Here is a 20,455-nt window from a genome sequence, read left to right on the forward strand (position 1 = left end):
CAATGTTATAAAGCATATAACAAGTATTAAAACACATTTAGGGAAGTAGACTCACAATCTGGGATGAAAACCCGAAGATCCGTGAGAGAGTATTTGGCTTTTCTCTAACTGGAAATCAAATAATGAACCAATTTGGTTCAGAATTCTATTTATAGTCCAGAGGTTTTTGGCAAAAAATATTTCTATTCTCGGAATGGATTCTAATGACCTAGAGTAATGGATTTACAGTGTTGCACAAAATCCTAATGCACCCACTCTCCTAATAACTCCTTAGGTGTAAAACCCTAAAACTGCCAAACTTACTCCAAAAGTTTGAATTCTCACTGTAACTGCTCTACTTCTATTGGATTGAAATGGTTTGATTTGAATGGAAAATTTCGGGTTGTCACACTTGATAACACGTAAGGTTCCTATGTAATGTGAAATGATATACAAATGTATCTAATTAGACTTTAAAACACTAATTAGATATGATTATACACTCCAAGACGCGAAAACACTTCAAATCAAGTCTTTGGAGTGACCCGGGTGACATCTACGGACGTATATGGCTTGGATAATGTGTTTACTCTTCAAGAGTAAGCTTCTTATGGAGTTTTCGGCCCTAATACCAACTCCACATGAGTTCACAGCCATGAACTCATGGATGAGGGATTTTATGGTGCTAAATGGTCAAATATCACTTAGGAAAATTAGCTAGGATCAAATCTAGGGCATAGGAATGGATTAAACTCACATATGGACCATTTCATGGAGTTTATGGCAGTAAACTAAGTGTTTATGGCCGTAAACTCTCCCACACACTTTCCTTTGATGTTTTGGTGGTCCGAGGTCACTACAAGTGTTTATAGTTAAATCTACAAGCCATAGAATGAATTCAAGGCACCATTTGACTAAGTTATACGAGTTTATGGCCCAGGAACCAATCCTTGGGGGGTTTACGGCCGTAAGCTCCTATGGGGGTGGTTTTCATTAAGTTTAAGGCCTCTAACTCGCTTGTGGTTGCTTCTAGACTTTAATCCAAGGCTTAGGAGGTGTGTAAGTGGCAATTTAACACCTTAGAAGGAGTTTACTACCAATGAATGGGTGTTTACGGCCCAAACATGTTCTTGGGCAGTAAACTCATGTTTAATCCTCTAAAAATGAGTTTAAGGTGTTCTAAGTCCATTCAAATAAGTCATTAAGCCATATCTAAGCTCCAAAGGTGGTTTAGAAGGGTTTTTAGGCTCCAAAACCCATTTTATGTGATTTCACGGCCTATGACTGTTCTAGGGCTGTAAACTCATGATAATGGTCCTATTTCATAGATTAAACACGAATTTGAAGGCTAAAGATGTTATACTAGGAGCTAGGATAGTTACCTTGATGATTTGGAGCTTGAAATGAGTGATTTTGGATCAAGAACTTGGACTTGAGGAGAGATGTTAGAGAGAGAGAGTGAAAAGGCTTCAAATGAGACTTGATTGTTCGTCTTTGAATGATGTTTACAATCAGCTAAAGACACATGAAAGTGAGCTTTTTGAAATAGCTGAGGAATCGATGATGAGTATTGGAGGACCACTGGCTTTAGTTTCGAACATGTCTGAAGTGCAATCTGCTGAAAAGGAGAATTCGGATGAAGAAGGTTTATTGTTGAATTCTGATGATGAAGCTATAGCTTTTTACTCGAGTAATCGAGTTAAGAAGTTTTTCAAAAAGCCTTTTAATCCAAAAGGGAAAAAGAGTGAGGAGAGGGGAAACTGTACGAAGTATGGTGAAGAAGAAAAGAAGAAGTTTGAAAACTTTGAGAAAAAGGATGAAAAGATGAAGGAATTTAAAGGGGAAAAGAAGATGAAAGGAGATTCTGGCATCGACTGTCATTACTGCAATGGTTCGAATCATTTTGCAATTGACTGTATGCTCCGTAAGAAAGAAGAAAAGAAGAACAAAAACAAGGACGAAGCGTATTATGTGGAGAATTTGGAAGAAGTTCGTGAGAAGGCAAAAAGTTTGTCTCTAGTGGCAAGAAGGGAGAGTGAAGATGAAGGAAGTGGCACGTATCAGGTCTGGTCATCTGGTTCTGATGATGAAGAGATGAGGCATCTGACTCATGCTGCCATGTTTGCATGTTTTGAAGAGGAAGAGGTAAATGGACGTTGTTTTGTTACGAAGACAGGTGACAAATCTCCGATGAAAAACAAGGTACGTTCAATTCTTGAATCTTTTAATATTCCTTTACATGCATATGATTCTAAAGTAATTGCATTCGATGATATTGTTGGTTACTTAGATGCTATTCTTGTGTCTGCTAGAGACACGAAACTTGTTAGACACGAAAAGTAGCAGAGTCGAATATCTAGAATTGCACTTACAAAATGTCAATAAGGATAGGGAAGACTTAGACAAAGATGTTAGGTTGTTGTTGAAACAACGAAATATTTACTCTAATTCATCCAAACGTTTATATGTAAAATTAATTGCTTTACATCATTCTTCTAACATTAGCAAAGAACAACATCGTAAATTGCTACCTTTTCTTGCATTCAAAAGAGAAAAAGTTGATGTCATGACATATGATTGTGAACATACAATAGCTGATTTTGACAAAGTTCCAGATGATAGGTTTGCATATGGCATTGTTAAGATAGATGAGTTTTTAAATGCAGATGAATTGGTTAAAATTGTTAATGAAAGTTTAACAAAAGATGAACAAGTGAAAATCCTGAAAAGAACTGAACATTCGAAACTTGATTTCGAAAACAATTTTGCTGATGTCGATGAGAATTCTGATATTCTTAGTGAAATCAGTGAAATTAAAGAAGAAGAAAGCATTGATTGTTCTCAGTTATGTATCATTAAAATCACATCTAAGGTCAAAGGTAAAGAAATTGTTAATGATTCGATGGTTGAGGATGACATTGGAAAACCCTCTACTTCAAAAAAACTTTACTTTCATGATGTGGAAGTACGAGACAGTCAGACTGATAGTAGTGATGATGAGGAGGACGAAGATCAAGCTTTGAATGTGTGTATGGAAGAAAATAAAGTTTTAAACGAAACTTTAATTCCAAGAGTTGTAGTTGAACAAGTGTATGGAGACACTGAAAAGTTTGACAAAGTGATGAGTGACAAAGGAGCACATTTTCTGGAAACCAACACTGTTGTATATCCATATTTTACATGCACTGATAATGTAGTGTTTCCAAATCAATTCTTTGTCACCACTAGAAATTCAGAGAATATAAAGCCAGAATTCAACAAGTTGGTTAAAGGGGACAACAAACGTTCCACAAACGAAGGATTCTTTGTAAATTAGAATATTGTTGAAAACTACCTCACTAAAAATTCATTTGTTTTTCAACAACAGAAACCAAAACAAAAATGGGTTGTTAAATCTAAAAAAGAAGATGAAGTTGTTACAAAAGAAGTTGTTAATTCAACTCCAGTTGTAAAATGTAATTCAAATGAATTCAAAGAGCTTGTTGATAAGTTTTTGAAAAATGATAAAGTTTCAAAGAGAAAAGCATGAAAGGTAATTTGTTGGCTAGTTATGTCTAAGGAAAAATTTTCTTTAACCAAAACTAAAGTTTCAAAAACGAAAAATAGAGCATCAAAATCAACGAGTATTCAATAGAAAATATTCAAAGAAAAACCAAGAAACACATTTTTCATCATCCAATGAATTTAATAGAGACTATTCCAATGAATAAAAAGGTTAAATATGTTCGAAAATCTGAAAACATTCGAAAGTATAAGACTTCACAGACGGTTGTGAATGATTGAAAACATAACGATGTTCGAATATTAACGAATAATCAATCAACTTCTCATGAAGCCTTCAAATCATCCACAAAATTTACTTCACAAAAGCCAAATTTTCCAAATCCTTCAATCACAAAACCATCAAAGGTTTCAAGCACAAAAGGAAAATCATAAGTTCATTCAGTTAATCATTGGCTTGAGGGTCAAGGAAAAAGGTTTCAGTCTAGAAAGTTTACACAAGGTCAAATTAAATCAGCCTATGAAAAGTATTTGAATGAGTCCTCAACTGGAAGTTTATCTTCTCAAGATTCGAATACTCCAATTAAGCGATGGAAACTAATCAACAAAGTAACAAAAACTGAGAAGCCTGAGGTGCAATCTAGTGAAAATCCAAAACAATCGAAAAATTACATTTCAATATCTTTAGAAAATGATGTTGATTTAATTGATAAGATCAAAACACAAGTTCGAACATGGGCTTTCAGTTCTAAAATTCATTGTTTGTTTCAAGCTAATAACCAAGGACCCAAAAGGCCTTGGGTACCTAAATTTTTTCAATAATTGCAGGTACTTTGTGACGAGCAATACGATAACAAATGGTACATTGATAGTGGTTGCTCTCGTCACATGACTGGAAAGAAGGAGAACTTGTGAGATTTTCAAAGCTTTAAGAATGTTGGAGTAGTTAAGTTTGGAAACAATCAAAAATGTCAACTCAAAGGATATGGAAAAATAATGAATGGTCAATTCATAGTGAATCGGGTTGCTTATGTCGATGGTCTTCAACGCAACTTGATAAGTGTATCATAACTTGTGGTAGCCACTAGCAATCAAGTACTTTTTAACGAAGAAGGAAGCATTATTTCGAATGTCAATACAAAAGAAGTTTTTCTTAAATCCAAAAGGAAAGGTGACATGTTTACGTTGGACATCAATCCAATTATGGGTAAACCTGCAGTATGTCTACTTTCGAAAGCTACATCAGATCTAAGCTGGCTTTGGCATCGAAGACTTTCACATCTCAACTTTCGAAATATCAACAAACTTGTTGTGCAAGATTTGGTAAGAGGTTTACCTATACTTAAATTTGATAATGATTCTTTATGTGCAGCTTGTGAAGTTAGAAAACAACATAAGCAAGGTCATCTAATCACAATTGATTCAAAGATTGTTGAACCTCTCGAGCTTTTACGCATTAATTTGTGTGGACCATCAACTATATCTACTCTAAACAAGAAACGAAACATTTTAGTAATTATTGATGATTTTTCAAGATACACGTGGGTTTATTTTCTCAGGCTTAAATCCGAAGTTGCACAAATCATGATTGATTTTATCAAGAAAATGGAGACGACGCTGAAGAAGATGGTTCGAAAGATAAAGAGTGATCATGAAGCTGAATTTAAGAACAACGTTCTTGATTCATTCTTGGTGGATAAAGGAATTTCACACAATTTTCCATCTCCATATACACCACAACAAAATGGTGTTGTTGAGCAAAGAAATAGATCTTTTATGCGAAGCCGCAAGAACACTGTTGTCATATGCGAATCTTCCACAATATTTTTGGGCTGAAGCTATATCTACTGCATGTTTTACTCCAAACAAATATTTTATTCATCGTCGATTTAATATCACTCCATATGAAATAATCAATAACAGAAAACCTAATGTGAAAATTTTCCATGTTTTCAGTTGCAGGTGCTTTATTATGAATCTAAAGGACAACCTTTCAAAATTTCAAGCAAAAGCTAATGAAGGGATTTTCCTTTGATATTCGCAAAATTCAGTAGCCTATCGAGTGCTAAACAAAAGGAAATGAAAAGTGGAAGAAACATTCAATCTTACATTTGATGATTATTATATCAAACAATCTGAAAAACGTTTTGAAAATCATCCTATTTTGAAAGAAATTTCTGATGAATATGAACCTATACAATCATTAGATATTGATTATGATTTGATTTTTGGAATTTCAGATCAGGCTATTGATGCTGAAATTAATGCCAATGACAATCATATACATGAATCAACAAAGTTCAATAATAATTCAACATCACATCATCAACCAACAGACGAAAGTATGCATATTAATCTAGTGGAGGGGGAGCACTTGGATTTGAACACTATTGTTGAGGGGGCGCATTCTTTCGAGGGGGAGAATGAGAGGGTGAATGATGATGTTGAGGGGGAGAAAATTGAACAAAATGAAGATTTTCGTGATCTTAATGATGCATGTTCAATTGTTGGTTCAGAACATGATGATTTGTATGATGATGCACCTTTGGAATTTGATTCAGCTTATCCACCAATGGAAAAATGGACAAACGATTATCCGAAGGAGCAAATAATTGGTAATCCACAAGAGGGAGTCTTAACAAGAGCTCAAATTCATGCAAAGAATGAGGTATTAAATACTTATCAAGAATTTTGCATGTTCAATGTCTTTATCTCTAAAATTGAACCAAAAACAGTTAAGATTGCAATGGAACACTCAGATTGGGTTGTTGCAATGCAATTTGAATTGTCTGAATTTGAACGAAATAAGGTTTGGAGATTAATTCCTAAGCCAAATGATGTTTTTATTGTCGGGTTAAAATGGATTTTCAAAAATAAAATCGACAAAGATGGAAACATTGTTCGAAACAAATCTAGGGTTGTTGTTAAAGGATATTCTCAACAAGAACGTATAGATTACGAAAAAACTTTTGCCCCTATCATAAGACTCGAGGTTGTTCATATATTTTTGGCTTATGTAGCTCACAAAGACCTTGATGTTTATCAAATGTATGTGAAGTGTGCATTTTTAAACGTAGAGCTTGAAGAAACTGTTTAAGTTGAGCAACCCCCAGGATTTCTTAACGAAGAACATCCTGATTATGTTTATATCTTAGATAAGGCAGTTTATGGTTTGAAACAAGCACCATGAGCATGGTATGCAACACTAACTTCATTTTTGAAACAATCTAAATTTAAACACGGATCAGTTGATCCCACATTATTTCGAAAGAAAGTTGGGAATCATCAACTGCTTGTTCAAATTTATGTTGATGATATAATTTTTGGCTCAACTGACCGTGCCTTGTCTAGTGAATTCGAAAATTTGATGAAAAGCAAATTTGAAATGAGCATGATGGGAAAAATCAATAAGTTTCTTGGATTGAATATTCGTCAAAATAGAGAAGGTATTTTTATCAATCAGGAAAAATATATGAAGAATTTGCTAGAGAAGTTTGGATTGACGAATAGCACAAAGTTACGAGTTCCGATGGCTACTGACATCAAACTGACACCTTCGTTAGATAAACCTTCTGTTGATCAAACTCTCGACAGAAGCATGATTGGTCCATTACTTTATCTTACTATTAGTAGACCTGACATCATGTTTTCTGTAAGTAATTGTGTTAGGTATCTGTCAAATACACGAGAACCACATTTCACTGCTGTAAAGAATATATTTCGTTATCTTAAAGGAACGATTTTGTTAGGATTGTGGTATCCTTCGAAAAATGGGTTATTTGTTCAAGCATATTCGGATGCAGAATTGGGAGGTTGTAATCTTGATAGGAAGGGCACAAGTGGTGGTTGTCAATTGATGGATGGCAAATTGGTGAGCTGGTAGTCGAAGAAGCAAACATGTGTCTCAATTTCAACTGCTGAAGCAGAATATGTTGCTACTGCTGCTTGTACTTCACAAATCATTTGGATTCAAAGCCAATTACAGGATTATGAAATTAATATGAAAAAGATTCCATTATATTGTGAATCTTAAAGTGCTATGAGAATTTGTCATAATCCTGTGCAGCATTCGAAGACTAACATATTGCTCTTCATTATCATTTCATGAAGGATCATGTGGAAGATGGAAATATTGAAGTGCATTTTATGAAAACAACACATCAGTTAGCTGATATTTTCACAAAACCATTGGATGGAAAATCGTTCGTGAGAATTTTGGAAGGACTTGGAATGATCGATGGAGATTCTGTTCCATGCAAAAAAGGAGACTGATGGTCCGAAAGAAATGGTTCAGAGACAAGTCATCAAAGAAAAAGATTATTGTTCATAGTCAACTCTTCGGATCCTTCGAAGTCGTATAATTGTCATTTTTTTAGTCTTTTAAATTTCGCATGTTTGCAAGAAATATTTTTTTTCTTTTTTTTTCGAAAAATCAAAAATACCAAAAAGATTTTTTTTGTTTTGAAAAATTCAAAAACAACAAAAGTATTTTTTTTTCTTTCTTTCTTTTTGTTGTTTGTTGCAGATTTTCATGCTAAATCTACTAGAGTAATGCTTGAAGTACTAGGGTCAGGTATTTTTCACACACTTTGAACTAGTTAAGATGTCCCTAGAAGCATGTTGCAACATGTTGACTAAAGCCTTGAATTGACTCAATGTTCGAAAGTCTTAATGAAATTTTCATACGAAGATTTCTTCCCAATTAGACTTACATTCACATTAGTCCAATGAGCTACCTTACTCTTCTCACATGAGTTAAGAGTTTACTGTTTAGTCAAAAATAAGAGAGGCACATGTTCTTTCATATACCAATCTTTTTCATCTCAAAATTCTTACACTATCACACACGAAGACATATGTCCAAGAGGTTTCTGATGAAAACCAATCGAAAACTAGATATATCACAAATCTGTGTTTATGCTCAGACATCATGAGACTGTGATGGACGTGAAACCCAAATCAATCAACCTTTAAGGAATTTACGGGGAACTTTGCTCCAGGCATTAACGAAAAATTTGTTTCTATACCTTCATTCAAAACTCCAAATCATATTCATTTCTTATGAGTGGTCTTGATCAAACATTCGAAACCCACGATGTTTGTTACCCAACATGATTCATAATATATATATTTTTTAATATGATTTCAGTGTGAGTTTTATCAGAAATTCCATGTTACTTAAATGTTTTTCAAACCAAACTTGTCACTGATTACACTGGTCAAACAAGTAATTTCTGTTACAATTAGTCACCTTATGTTTAGGCTGATATGTAACGAAATTCATTAAACCACCTCAAAAGCCTTTTAAAAGAAGCCCTTCGATACTTCTTTAGAAGTATTCTATTGTAATTCATGGGAACATACATAAGCTGTTGATTATCTCTCTTGATAATTAACGAAGCAATCTTTGCCTGGGGTTTTAACTGCCTTTGTGTCAGATTGAATTTTTGACATCACTGAATATCCAAAAAAAATTAAATTGCTTCTCATATTTATTCTTTGACACACTACACACACGAAATCCTTGAGGTTCTGAGTAACACCAACTCATGCTGATGATTTGAAGAATCTGGCAAATGACTTTACCTTGAAACCCTAAAGTAAAATAGCCTTACCTCCATCTGAAGGGTTCCGACGGTTACTATTCCATTGGGGCAAACAATCCAGCCTGTTTGAGGGGACTGTTTAAATTCTATGCGGGATATGAGGAGACGTGAAAGTTTCTTTATCACGCATGGTTACATTTTCATCATCATGATGCGGTTTTCATTGTGACACGTCACATATCATTAAATGCTTATCCCGCTTTGATTTCAAATTCAAGAGTTACATATAAAAGGGGATTCAAGGGTTCATTATCAGTTTATGCTTTAATATTCCCAAATACTCTCTGATAAAAATCCCGCTTTCAAACCCTAACAGTGGCGACTGCTAATCCTGATGCAACTCTGTCTCACACAAACAAAAGATGTTACCTCGTTGCTAATAATGAAGATTCAGGGTACAAATTACCAAGTTGAAGCAAATGTCTCTCTATATCCTGAATAACTTAAGATGCTCGTCGTTGCTCTGCAAAGCTCTGTATTGGCTAAAGCCATGTTCAACTCATTCTCTGTTCCTCTTTCATGGCTGTCTCAAGCTGGTTCAACTGCTACTTATTCGAAAGCCTTGGATGCAGTTACTTTCAATCTAGTGACTGATAAAAAGGTTAGACTATCAAAGAAGCTCTTCTGTCATATTCTCGACGTTCCTAATTCTCTGCCATTTGTCACTTTTACCTTCCCATAAATTATTCATATGTTTAATGAAATGGGTCATCAACCCCAACTGTCCAAGATAAGTGATTTCATGAAGTTGGGTCTTCCAAGTTTTTGGAATTTTTTGTTTCGTATTTTACTAAGATGTTTAACTGGAAGAACCATTGGGTTAGACAAGGGGAGAATAGAGGTTTATGCTATGGTTGCAGGCTTATATTATGATCTTCAAGTTGATTACTCTACTCAGTTATGGAAAGAGTTCTTGAAGAGTATTGAAAATACAATTGCTATTCATGGCATTTCGTGTGCCCGATAATGGAATTTGATTCTACAATATTTCTATGAGAAGGAGGGGATTCTGGTTCCTGCAGATGAAGAAAAAGTTGTGTTCCATGTGTATAGTTGTCCAAAGGATGCAACTGATGATACTGAAGAGCTTCCATTTGTTGCTCGTATTCCTGATGCCATGTTTAAAAGAGTTGATCCTACCAACACAGTTCTAATCACTTACTTGCAAACCATCGATACCTCTATTAAAATTGGAGTTCTTTTGGCAAGAGAAGAAAAGAAAAAGTCCAAACGTTCGAACAAGACAGCTGCTGAATCTTCGGAGAAACAAGTCAAAGAAACTAAATCTACAAAGAGTCTGAAGAAGTTACTGATTACAGAAGCAAAGCCAAAAAAACCCCGAAGTGTCAGTTGCTGATACCCCTATAACTCAAAAAGAACTAATTCCTTTGAAGACTGGTGTTTTTCGTAGAATCAAAATAAAATCCAAACACAAGAGTCGATCTCCACTTCCGAACGTTGTAAGAAAACCACAGATTACTCATCAGGGAGTCCTGTTTCTTGAGATCCCGGTGACTGTTTCTCCATCTTCAAAGAAACGAAGGGAAACTGATATGGCAAAACATATTTCTAAGAAGAAGAAGAAGAAAAGTAAAATCATTATCTCTTCTGAGTCTACTGCTGATGAAGATGAAACAATTCCAGAAACTCCCGAATCCGATCTTTAGAAAGAATCTTCTCATGTTGCACCAACTATTGTTATATCACCCGAAGATTTGGTTGCCAAGTCAGTTTCTGAGGCGGCACGAACTTCTGACATTTTTGTAAACGTATCTCATACGGATGTAAATGTCGCAATGGGTGAGGATGCTTCATATAAAGCTGACCAATCTAAAACTTCGGATGTTACCTCAGACATTATTGTTTCTTTACCCCCACAACTCACACCTATCATTCCTACTACTTCCACCACTGATTCTCCTACCTTCGAAAACATTACCAAACAACCAAAAACATCTCTTTTTTCTTTGCAATTCACTGATCCACCTACCACAACTTCACCAATTCAAGATTCTTCTTTTATGGAAACTGAACATGAGTCCGAAGGTTTTGGAGGGACGTTTTGAAAATGTGGAGTTTGATGACGAAGAAATTGACTTCCCAGATCACATGCTAATGACCATGAAGCAGTTCAAGATATTGAATACAAAGCTCAATTCAATTATTCAATCTCAGGCTGATCTTGGGGGAGGAAATTCAGTGACCAGTCTACAAGTGGATGATCTGTTAAAGTTGCTTGAAGGGAGGATTACTTCAAAGGTTTCGGGGATGATTAGAGATTCTTAGTCTCATTTATTGGAGAAAATTGATGTTTGTGATCATAGCTATGAAATGAGGGTAAATTCTCAGAAGTCTACGTTTGTAGATTACTTGAAAGAATTGAAAATGGTGGCAAAGGAATGGCATGTATTATTCAATCAGGATGTTAAAAAGGTGAGAGAGGATGTGAATCTTAAGCTTCAAGAGCTATGTGAAGACATGGAAAAAGAGATTGCAGTGGTTCGCATAGAATTTGCGTCTCTAAATCAGAAGGTGGATATAATATGTGATGTAGTTACCAAGTTTGCCAAGTTGTATGAAGGTCTGAGTCCTCAAATAGATCAACTTTCTACAACTGAAAACTAGAATTTTTTGGAAGTTTTCACATTGTTAAAGGAGCTCAAAGCATGTCCTCAAAACTAGATTTGATTTCTCCGCTATCTTTCGAACATCTTATCCAGAAATTTTCAATATTCGAAGCCTTACTTCTTCAACAATTGGCTCCCCTTTCATGTATATCCGGCCTTCCTCCCACAACGTATGCCCTACCTACTAGTATAAGGGTGAAAGGCGGAGAAAGGAAAAGCGAAGGTTCGAAGGCTGGAGGTGAAGATGCGAAAGTGGTTGGAAAGTTGTTTCCTTCAAAGTTCCCAACAACAAATCCAGTTATAGCAACTGCTGGTCCTATCTCTTCAACAGTAGTAACAACTATGCCAATCACAAGACCAATTTCGAAAGGAATTGTGATTAGTAAATCTACCGATACTGGTAGGAGTGACTCGAAGTCAAAATAAGTGATTGAAGAATTAGCTTCGAAGGCAAGGGGAAAGTCAATTCTTATAGAAAAATCTAAAGAAGAAAACAAGGCAGAGACTGAGGCGGAACTAGAAAAGATGAGATTGATTCAAAGCATAATGACTCAAAGGGCAAGTGATCCTCCTGGCATGGACAAGGGTGATCCATCAAAGCACTAAAATTATGAAACAATTGAAGCCAAGGTTGCATTTAATCACATGTATTCGTTTGAAAAGAAGCCAAAACAGAGTTACATTGTCACGAATACGGATGCAAGCCAGTTGGACTTTCCAGTTAACGAAATGATATTCATCATGCCTCAGTTTAAAGCAGAAAGCAAGTTCAAGGAGAAGGATGAAGGAACTCAAATGTAAATCAGGTTTCATGTTGTTCTTGTAAAGCCTGCTGAAGAAGTATGGTCATTGACGAAGATAAAGAAGGTCATAAGCATAAAGAAGGATGTGGTGTTTGAAAACATAGTCCAAAACTTAAGTATGTGTTAACCAGGGAAAATGGGAATGTGTACGAGTTTATAATTGCTGACTTTCCTTTAATGAACTTGTATGATCTTATACAAGTTGCATTACTGCTGAAGCAAAGGTCTTTTTTATATCTTCAGAACACAGATCCTGATGAGTATATGTTGGGAATTATTCACATCAATATTTTTATTGAAAATTATTATGAATGCTTAGCATTATAGCATGTGGAGTTGACTACAACTAAAGGATTGGAAATTACAACACCCATGGCTCCTTCGAAGACACAATCAGAGTTAAAGAAGTATGCAGATGGTGAAATCTGCTTAAAGCCTTTTGGTTTAGTTTTCTCTGGGAAGGACAAGTCAGGGAAATCAAAATGGTTTATGTTCCAGGATAGTAAGTTTGAAAGATATTCAACTTCGCAATATACAAAATTGATTGTTCGTATGAATCATTGCAAGAAGAATAATGAAGGGGATAAAAAGGAACTGAAGAAAGTTATCTCATGGTGCACTGAGATACGAAGAGTAATGTTGTACTCCATTCAACTGCTTATGAACTGAAGTCATCAACTCTGTTTACAAAGGGGGAGAATTTAAGGGTAGTTTGGTTATAATGATTCGAAGCGTATTGTGTACTCTTCGTATGGTCTGTAATATATTTTACTAGGGCTCTTTTGATTCGAAGCTTAAGTGTTTTAGCCTTAGTATATTTTTTGTACGCTTTATGTATCCTATAAATAGGATAGTTTACTAGAGTTAGATAACGAGATCAACATTGTCTATTCTCTCTGTAAAAATTCTTAAAGCGTAATTGAGTTGAAGTGAAGATCTTATTTACATCGTGTGTTCAATTACTAATTGATTCACAAACTTTTACTCTGATTCATTTCATACTCGATTCTTTGTTCCATCATGGATCTTAATAAAAACCTTGAGAAAAGTATGTGTTAACACATATAAAACATGTAAACTTATAGATCTAGGATTTATACACTTAAAATAGCAAAAGAAAGTCTTATGAACAAACACGGAGAACTTAAACTCAAAAATCAGCCTTTGACAGAAAAATTTTAGTCTAATCTTCGACTCTTTTTGACCCCCTGGACGGTGTTATTTTTCAAAACCGTTTTACATGAAAAAATTTCATGTTATTACCTTTAAAATGACTACTCTCACGTTTTCATATGATGTTTCTACTATTTTTGGCGAATTTTACAAAACTGCCTATCATATTTGATATAATATTGGACCAGCCTGTGAAGGTGAGAAATTTCACACTTGTTTGAGGCCATTAAAAATTATGAGAAAAATAATAACCAAAGTAGACAAAATTTCCAAACTTCCAGAGTTTATGGATCCAAATTTTAACTTACGACAATTTTTCTTCAAATTTTCCAACAACCGGGTCAAAAAAAGTCAAAAACCAGAAAAATGTGTATTTTCACAAAAATCAAACCAAAAATGATATTTTAGATAAAAATGGGTTAAAATGTTATCTTTACCAAAAACTAGCCATAAATACACGTTTTGAACAAAAGGGGGACTAAGGTGTTATTTTTAATAAGATTGGGCCTTAATTGAAAATTTATAACTTATTGGGCCAAGAATGTCATTTTTACAAAAAAATGGGCTTTTTATATCAGTTTAGTAAATAATCGAGCTAAAACTAGAAATATAATAACAAACGGGCTAATAAAGTAATTTTCATGTTTACTGGGCCTTAGTAATGTCACAACTGGAAATTTTGTGTCATGTAATCTATACACTCAAGTTAATGTGAATCAAAAACTTAAGAACATGTGTGACACCTATGATTATGACATCAAAAACTTCAATCAAATACATCATACAAGTACTACAAATAGTCATCAAGCAATTGGAAACCCTAGAAGTCCTTGTTTAAGTCCATTTTGGACTAGGACTTCCTTATTGGACTCAATGGACCAATAAGTTTTCAATTTGACTATCATGGGCTTAGAACCCTTAAATGGGCTCTAATTGGACCCACATTAATTTATTTCAACATTTTGGACCATGTTGGGCCTAGAATGAAATGAATTAAAAGCTTTGATACATGAATAACCTAAACTAGTCCAATAAAAATGTAAAAATCCTACCACATTCTTTTAGGCTTAAAACATACCCAAACAAACTCTAATATTGGGCTTAGGGGCAAAAAGCCCAAATTTCTCCTTTTCCTTCAAGATTCTCGGCTCAAGGCCCAAGTCCAAGAGGAAATGGTGAAGAGTTGACTATTTGCTTGCCACCTCATTGATACCCAACATGTTTCCATGCACATCTCATACTTCTAGGAACATATCACTTCAAAAATCACTTCTCCTTTTTCCCTCCCTCACTCTCGGCCGAAACACAACACACACACACTCACAAAAATCTATTCTACTCTCTCTAAATCTTGAAGAACATCTCCTTCCCCCTTCTTCAAAAATTTCGTGAATCAAGAAGCTTCACAAGGAGAATCCATCACCAAAATCATCATCTAAGGTAAGTTGATGACTAATCCATGATCTAGCTACTTCATTCCATCAAAAATCTCTTCTAAATCTATTCCAACTTGTGATCATGCACCTTAGAAGTCACCAAACTCGAGATCTACCAAGGAAAGGTGCTAGGGCCGAAAATCACTTCATTTTTCTTCCATCTTCTCTCCAAAACCGAAACAACACCCAAGGTGAGCTTCATACCCCCTATTTTCTGTTTTTATGAGTTTTGTGGGGGGGGGGGGGGGGGGGAATACAAGTGAAAGTGTAGATCTATATGTGTTTTGTATGCCTTGTATGATTCCTATGCTTATATATGTGTTTTTGTGTGTTATAATGTTGGATCTAGCCATAAAACCCCTAAAAACCGAGATACACTTTATGTTAAATGATACTAGCATCAATTATATTTCTACATACCAAGTGTTCCAAGAAAAAATAGCTAAATGGCTTAGTAACATTTTCTTTGGGCTAAAAACTCAATTTTTGGACATAAAATGCTAAAAATATAAAGTTAAAGGGCCCAAATTGAAATATTACGAAATCTGATGGGGGAGATGAGTCAAAACAGTTTCCGTAATGTATTTTCTGAAAATATACTTGTTGGAGGATTAAAAACATAAATTTCAAGTTTAATGGGCGAAAAATGACATTTTCGGCCCAAAAAGGCCCATTATGCGAAATTTTCTGTTTTGGAGGGCCAAAACTGTGTTTTTCTGTAAAACAGTGGACTATTAGTGTTCCAAGTCCTTTTCAAAGGTTTAAAATGCTTTTTAAATTTAAAAAGGACCAAAGTTGCAAAAAATTTCCAATTTGGGCCAAAATTGTCAAAATTGCGAAAAAGAGGGGTTATAACTGAGAAAACTGCATTTTCAGGGACTTAAACTGTTTTGAATGAAAAATATGTTGAAAAATATTAATTTCAATAATTTTTGGTGTTAAAATGTCAAGAAAAATGATTTAAGGACCAAACCGGAAAGTTATTTAATTAAAGGGTTGAAAAAGTAAATTTTACAAACAATGAGGGGCTGAAAACAGAAAACTTCCAAGGCTAATTCAATACACGCAATTTGATCAAATAATGGCATTGCGACTATCGACGAAATATAATACACAACAATACCAAAAGTCGTTGTTAAACGAATTGGTTCGGTCTGGAACCAATAAAAACCCGAAACTACTAACGCGACGATATATCGATTCATACAAGTAACATTTGGGAATTCAATATACACGTGAGAGTGCACAGACGTCTACGCACCATCTTTTGGCCCCAAAGTGTAAAATCTTGCTTGTTGGGCCTAGCTAGCCCAATGACCTGATCTTAAGGCCCGAAGACTTCTATCTTACGAGGTGTTGGGTCTTACACGATCTAACAAGGGTCCTTTGGTCCCCAAGGGTCCTTTGGTATTGCTAGTAAAGTCGGTATTTCATGCGAGGCGGGTCAGGGATCCCTCGTACCTTTTTTTTTTATCCCTAACCGGTTAATGGAGTCATCGGGGTCTTCGTGTCCTCTTTCTCTTCGGATGTGGGGAAGACAGGGCGGTTGGATAACGTGATTAGTACGTACGACGCCTACGGGATCGTTAGTATAGTTATAAACTGGTCGTTTGTGTAACGCGTGTTTATAGCAATTAATCATGCTCAAAAATAATCCAACGTCGCCTGGAATTGATAACTTCACGCGTTGCAATGGTTTCATTTTAACTTCATGGAATTCAAAGAATTAGGAAAACATCGGGTTTTCCTAGGGTTTTTCAATACATACGGATTCGAAATGTATACAAAGTTAATGAACAATCTTTTTACAAGTATAGAAACAAACAAGCATACCTATGGATCTTCACAAACGTTTTCAAAAGCTTTTCTTTTCAGAAAATATCGGATTTTCTGGTGGTTTTCAAAACGATACAAAACATTGTTTTTTTTTTTCAAATACCGCTTATGAACTCACCAACATTTCGCATGTTGACGTTTTTCAAAATACTTGTATTCTCAGGGAACCAGTGAATCAAAGGAAAATGTACTCAGTGATGGCTTGCAGTTTACTTAATAACGAATCGAACAATTTATTTTTGGGAATGTAATGTTTAAACAATGTACTTCATGTAAACTTTATTGGTTGTACTATATTAATGCATGGTGACGAATGTTGTTACGTTTCATATATATTCAATGTTCTGGTATTCAATTGAGTCACGACAGCTCCCGAACGTTTCCACCGCCTGGTTCGGGGGTGTGACAGGTTGGTATCAGAGCCTTGTTTGTAGTGAACTAGCATGTCGAGCCACACATTGATATGCAACTATAAACCAAAAAGACGGACTAACATAACTTTGAACAAAACAAGTAAATAAAACACGCTTGCTTGCATAAGGAATAAGAACATAACGCCAAATCAAACACAATAATGCTAGTATCTCGGTTAATTTGGGACTGTTCTTAGTGATACCAAGGAGTGAATGTAGCCTGATCAACTACATTCTCTCCAAAGTAAAACTAACACATGTCTTGATGAGATCGGGATAGCTAGGGAACCTAAAACTACACCCTTTATCACTAAAAAGAGAACGCTTGTTTAGTCCGTACAATAGTCATAGCATCCTAGGAATAATGTTAGCATATTTATATACTCGTGTAGACAGCATGGCTGGTTTTCATCACCCTGGAGACCCCTATTTCCCTAATCAGGGAAACAATGGATGGCTGGAGGAGGAGGAGCCTGAGGAAGACCCCGAAGAGGAATCTGATGGGGAACCGGAGGCAGAAGTCGAGGGTGAGCCTGCCGAACCCGAAGAAGACGAAGAGAATTTCGAAGAGGAGCTCGATGACAGCGAAGGGGGTGATTCGGACGCAGAGTCCGAGGTCATCAACCCCCCTTACCCGATCAGGGTGCCTGCTTATCGTGTGGGCCCCACTGGGCCTACCCCTCCTTGGGGCATTGATCTTTGGAGATGGAGCAGACATCAAGGACAGTGACCCCCGTTTGGCATGTCACGTGAGTTCTTTGACCTGAGGGACGGAGGACCGGCCGATCGAGCCTTACCGGTCATGGTGAGATGATTACGGGACACCGGCGACCTTGCTAAGGGCACTGCTGATCAAGTACGCCAGTTGTGGACTAGGGTCGAGCGTGCGGAACAGGAGACGTGTGACGTCCTTCGGGAGTTTCACATGAGGCAGGTGATGGGTTTTGAGCATTCTAACACTTCCTAAGTGTACATGCAACCCTAATAACCTTGGATCTATGTTTGTCTAATTATCATGAAAAGTTGAATTTCCAAGGTTATATTCCTATCTAGCATACATGGGGAACAATTTTAACTTGAATGAAAGATAGAATAACTTACCTTTTTGTTGCTTATGTTCCTTGAAACCTTGTGAGCCTAGCACCCCAAGTGTGATGCCTCAAATGCTTCACACAACACCAAATGCTCTTGGAAAGACCTTTGAGATAATACACACTTCTTAAAATCGGCCAAGCCCTCTAGTTTCTTATGTCTAGCCGATTTTGGTGGAGAATGGGATCCTTATATAGTGTTGACACATCTAGGGTTATACCATGTAAACCCTAATGTGTCATGACTCTTCATTTCCATGACCCATGGGTTTGTAACTCCCATGGAGCATCCATGGAGCATCCTATGGGTAGAACCCAACTTGATAATCCATGGAGCCTCTTAGCCCACTATACAAGATATGAATGATTTACATAATCAACCCATATATTCAATTAGTTATCCTTTGATCACTTAATTAATTCCAAATTAATTCTTTGATCAACTAATCAAATAATATTATTAATATATTAGAACTTATAATATATTAATAATCTCCAAGTGTTATTTGTCTCATTTAGTCTATCCAATTGCATGGTGCCATGCAACCCAAATGGACCATGCCGGTTCGGGTCAAGTACACACCCGAAATAGTTATGGACTTAGACACCTTATCCAACAGTCTCCCACTTGGATAAGTCTAATAACTATATCTCTAGTACTTCAGGAACCGACCGGCAATCGTAGCTCTTTCAAGGTCTCTTGGAACTGAGAAGATGATGGTACACCATTTAAGATAAGGGATCATATAATCCTCCGTTCTAGATATCAGCTGGACAAATACATGGAATAATGTCTTACTTATTGTCCAGCAGTTTGTTTCCCGATTTCCGATTTGTTTGACAAAGAACTTAATTGAACACATCAACTTAGTTCTGACCGGGCCCGATACATAGGTCAAAACAAAATCATCGAGGGGCCCAGATATCAGCTTCTAATCCAAGAAGGAACAGATAAACTTCGACTCATATGTTTGTTCTACCACTCATTGAATTACACACAAAAGCACGTTTTATAACATCGAGTTACCAATGTGTTTTCGTACAGTCAATGCATAACCAACTTGTAAGTAACAAATCATATCTCTAGGTTTGAAGACTTATATGATATTACCGTCTCACAATCACTCGAGATAGAATTCCATGAAGTGATTCCAGTGAGCGTAGGTTGAGTCTAATACTCAGAACTTATAAGCACTCATGATTGTTGTAGCCTTGTCCAACACCTTAGACCTCTACAACCCATCATGACAGTCTTGATTCATATCTACTTCCGACATATGACCGACTGTGGAGGTTTGAATAATATGTTATACCAAACAAAATTATTCTGGAAGTAAAAACATGCAAAAGAAATATAGTAAACGATCGACAAGAGAAAGCAACACTTTACTCATAAATAAAACTCCTTTTATTCATCATCTAATGTCAATTACACTTTACAAATTTCTGGGTTATCTAACTACTAAATCTAATATCATCCTTCAGCCCTATGCTCCGAGCATGCTGGAGATGCTTAACCCGAGTCAGTCCCTTCGTGAGGGGATCTGCTGGGTTCTCATCCGATGATACCCTCTTTGCCACGAGCAGTCCTTCTTCTATACGATGTCTGATAAAATGGTATTTTCTGTCGATGTATATGGATCTCCCGTGATCCCTTGGTTCTTTGGCTAAGGCAACAGCACCTTCACTATCACAGAAAATCTCCATTGGCTCTTTGATAGCTGGTACAACTTCAAGGTCTCCAATGAAGTTCTTCAGCCATATCGCCTGCTTTGCCGCTTCGCTAGCTGCAATATACTCTGATTCACAAGTTGAATCAGCCACTGTCTCTTGCTTGGAACTCTTCCAAGAGATTGCTCCTCCATTTAGGGTAAAGACCCAGCCCGACTGAGAGCGGAAATTATCTCTATCAGTCTGGAAGCTAGCATCACTATACCCTACAACTCTCAAGTCATCACTCCCACCGAGGGTAAGAACCCAGTCCTTAGTC

General features: G+C 36.1%; 1 protein-coding gene across 1 annotated transcript; it reads left to right on the top strand.

The window, feature by feature from the left end:
• Nucleotides 1–6,865: 6,865 nt before the first annotated feature.
• Nucleotides 6,866–7,752, top strand: LOC128134154 (uncharacterized mitochondrial protein AtMg00810-like). Its single transcript, XM_052771622.1, has 2 exons — nucleotides 6,866–7,351; nucleotides 7,591–7,752. The coding sequence occupies exons 1-2, from the start codon at nucleotides 6,866–6,868 to the stop codon at nucleotides 7,750–7,752; spliced, it is 648 nt and encodes a 215-aa protein (XP_052627582.1).
• Nucleotides 7,753–20,455: the final 12,703 nt, after the last annotated feature.

This window comes from Lactuca sativa, chromosome 5 (assembly GCF_002870075.4).
Source record: "Lactuca sativa cultivar Salinas chromosome 5, Lsat_Salinas_v11, whole genome shotgun sequence".
Taxonomy (NCBI): Eukaryota; Viridiplantae; Streptophyta; class Magnoliopsida; order Asterales; family Asteraceae; genus Lactuca; species Lactuca sativa.

Coding starts and splice junctions, on each gene's coding strand:
- LOC128134154 (XM_052771622.1), top strand. CDS start 6,866: ATGAGCATGATGGGAAAAATCAATAAGTTTCTTGGATTGAATATTCGT. Junction 7,352..7,590: donor AATTGATGGATGGCAAATTG/GTGAGCTGGTAG, acceptor CATTTCATGAAG/GATCATGTGGAAGATGGAAA.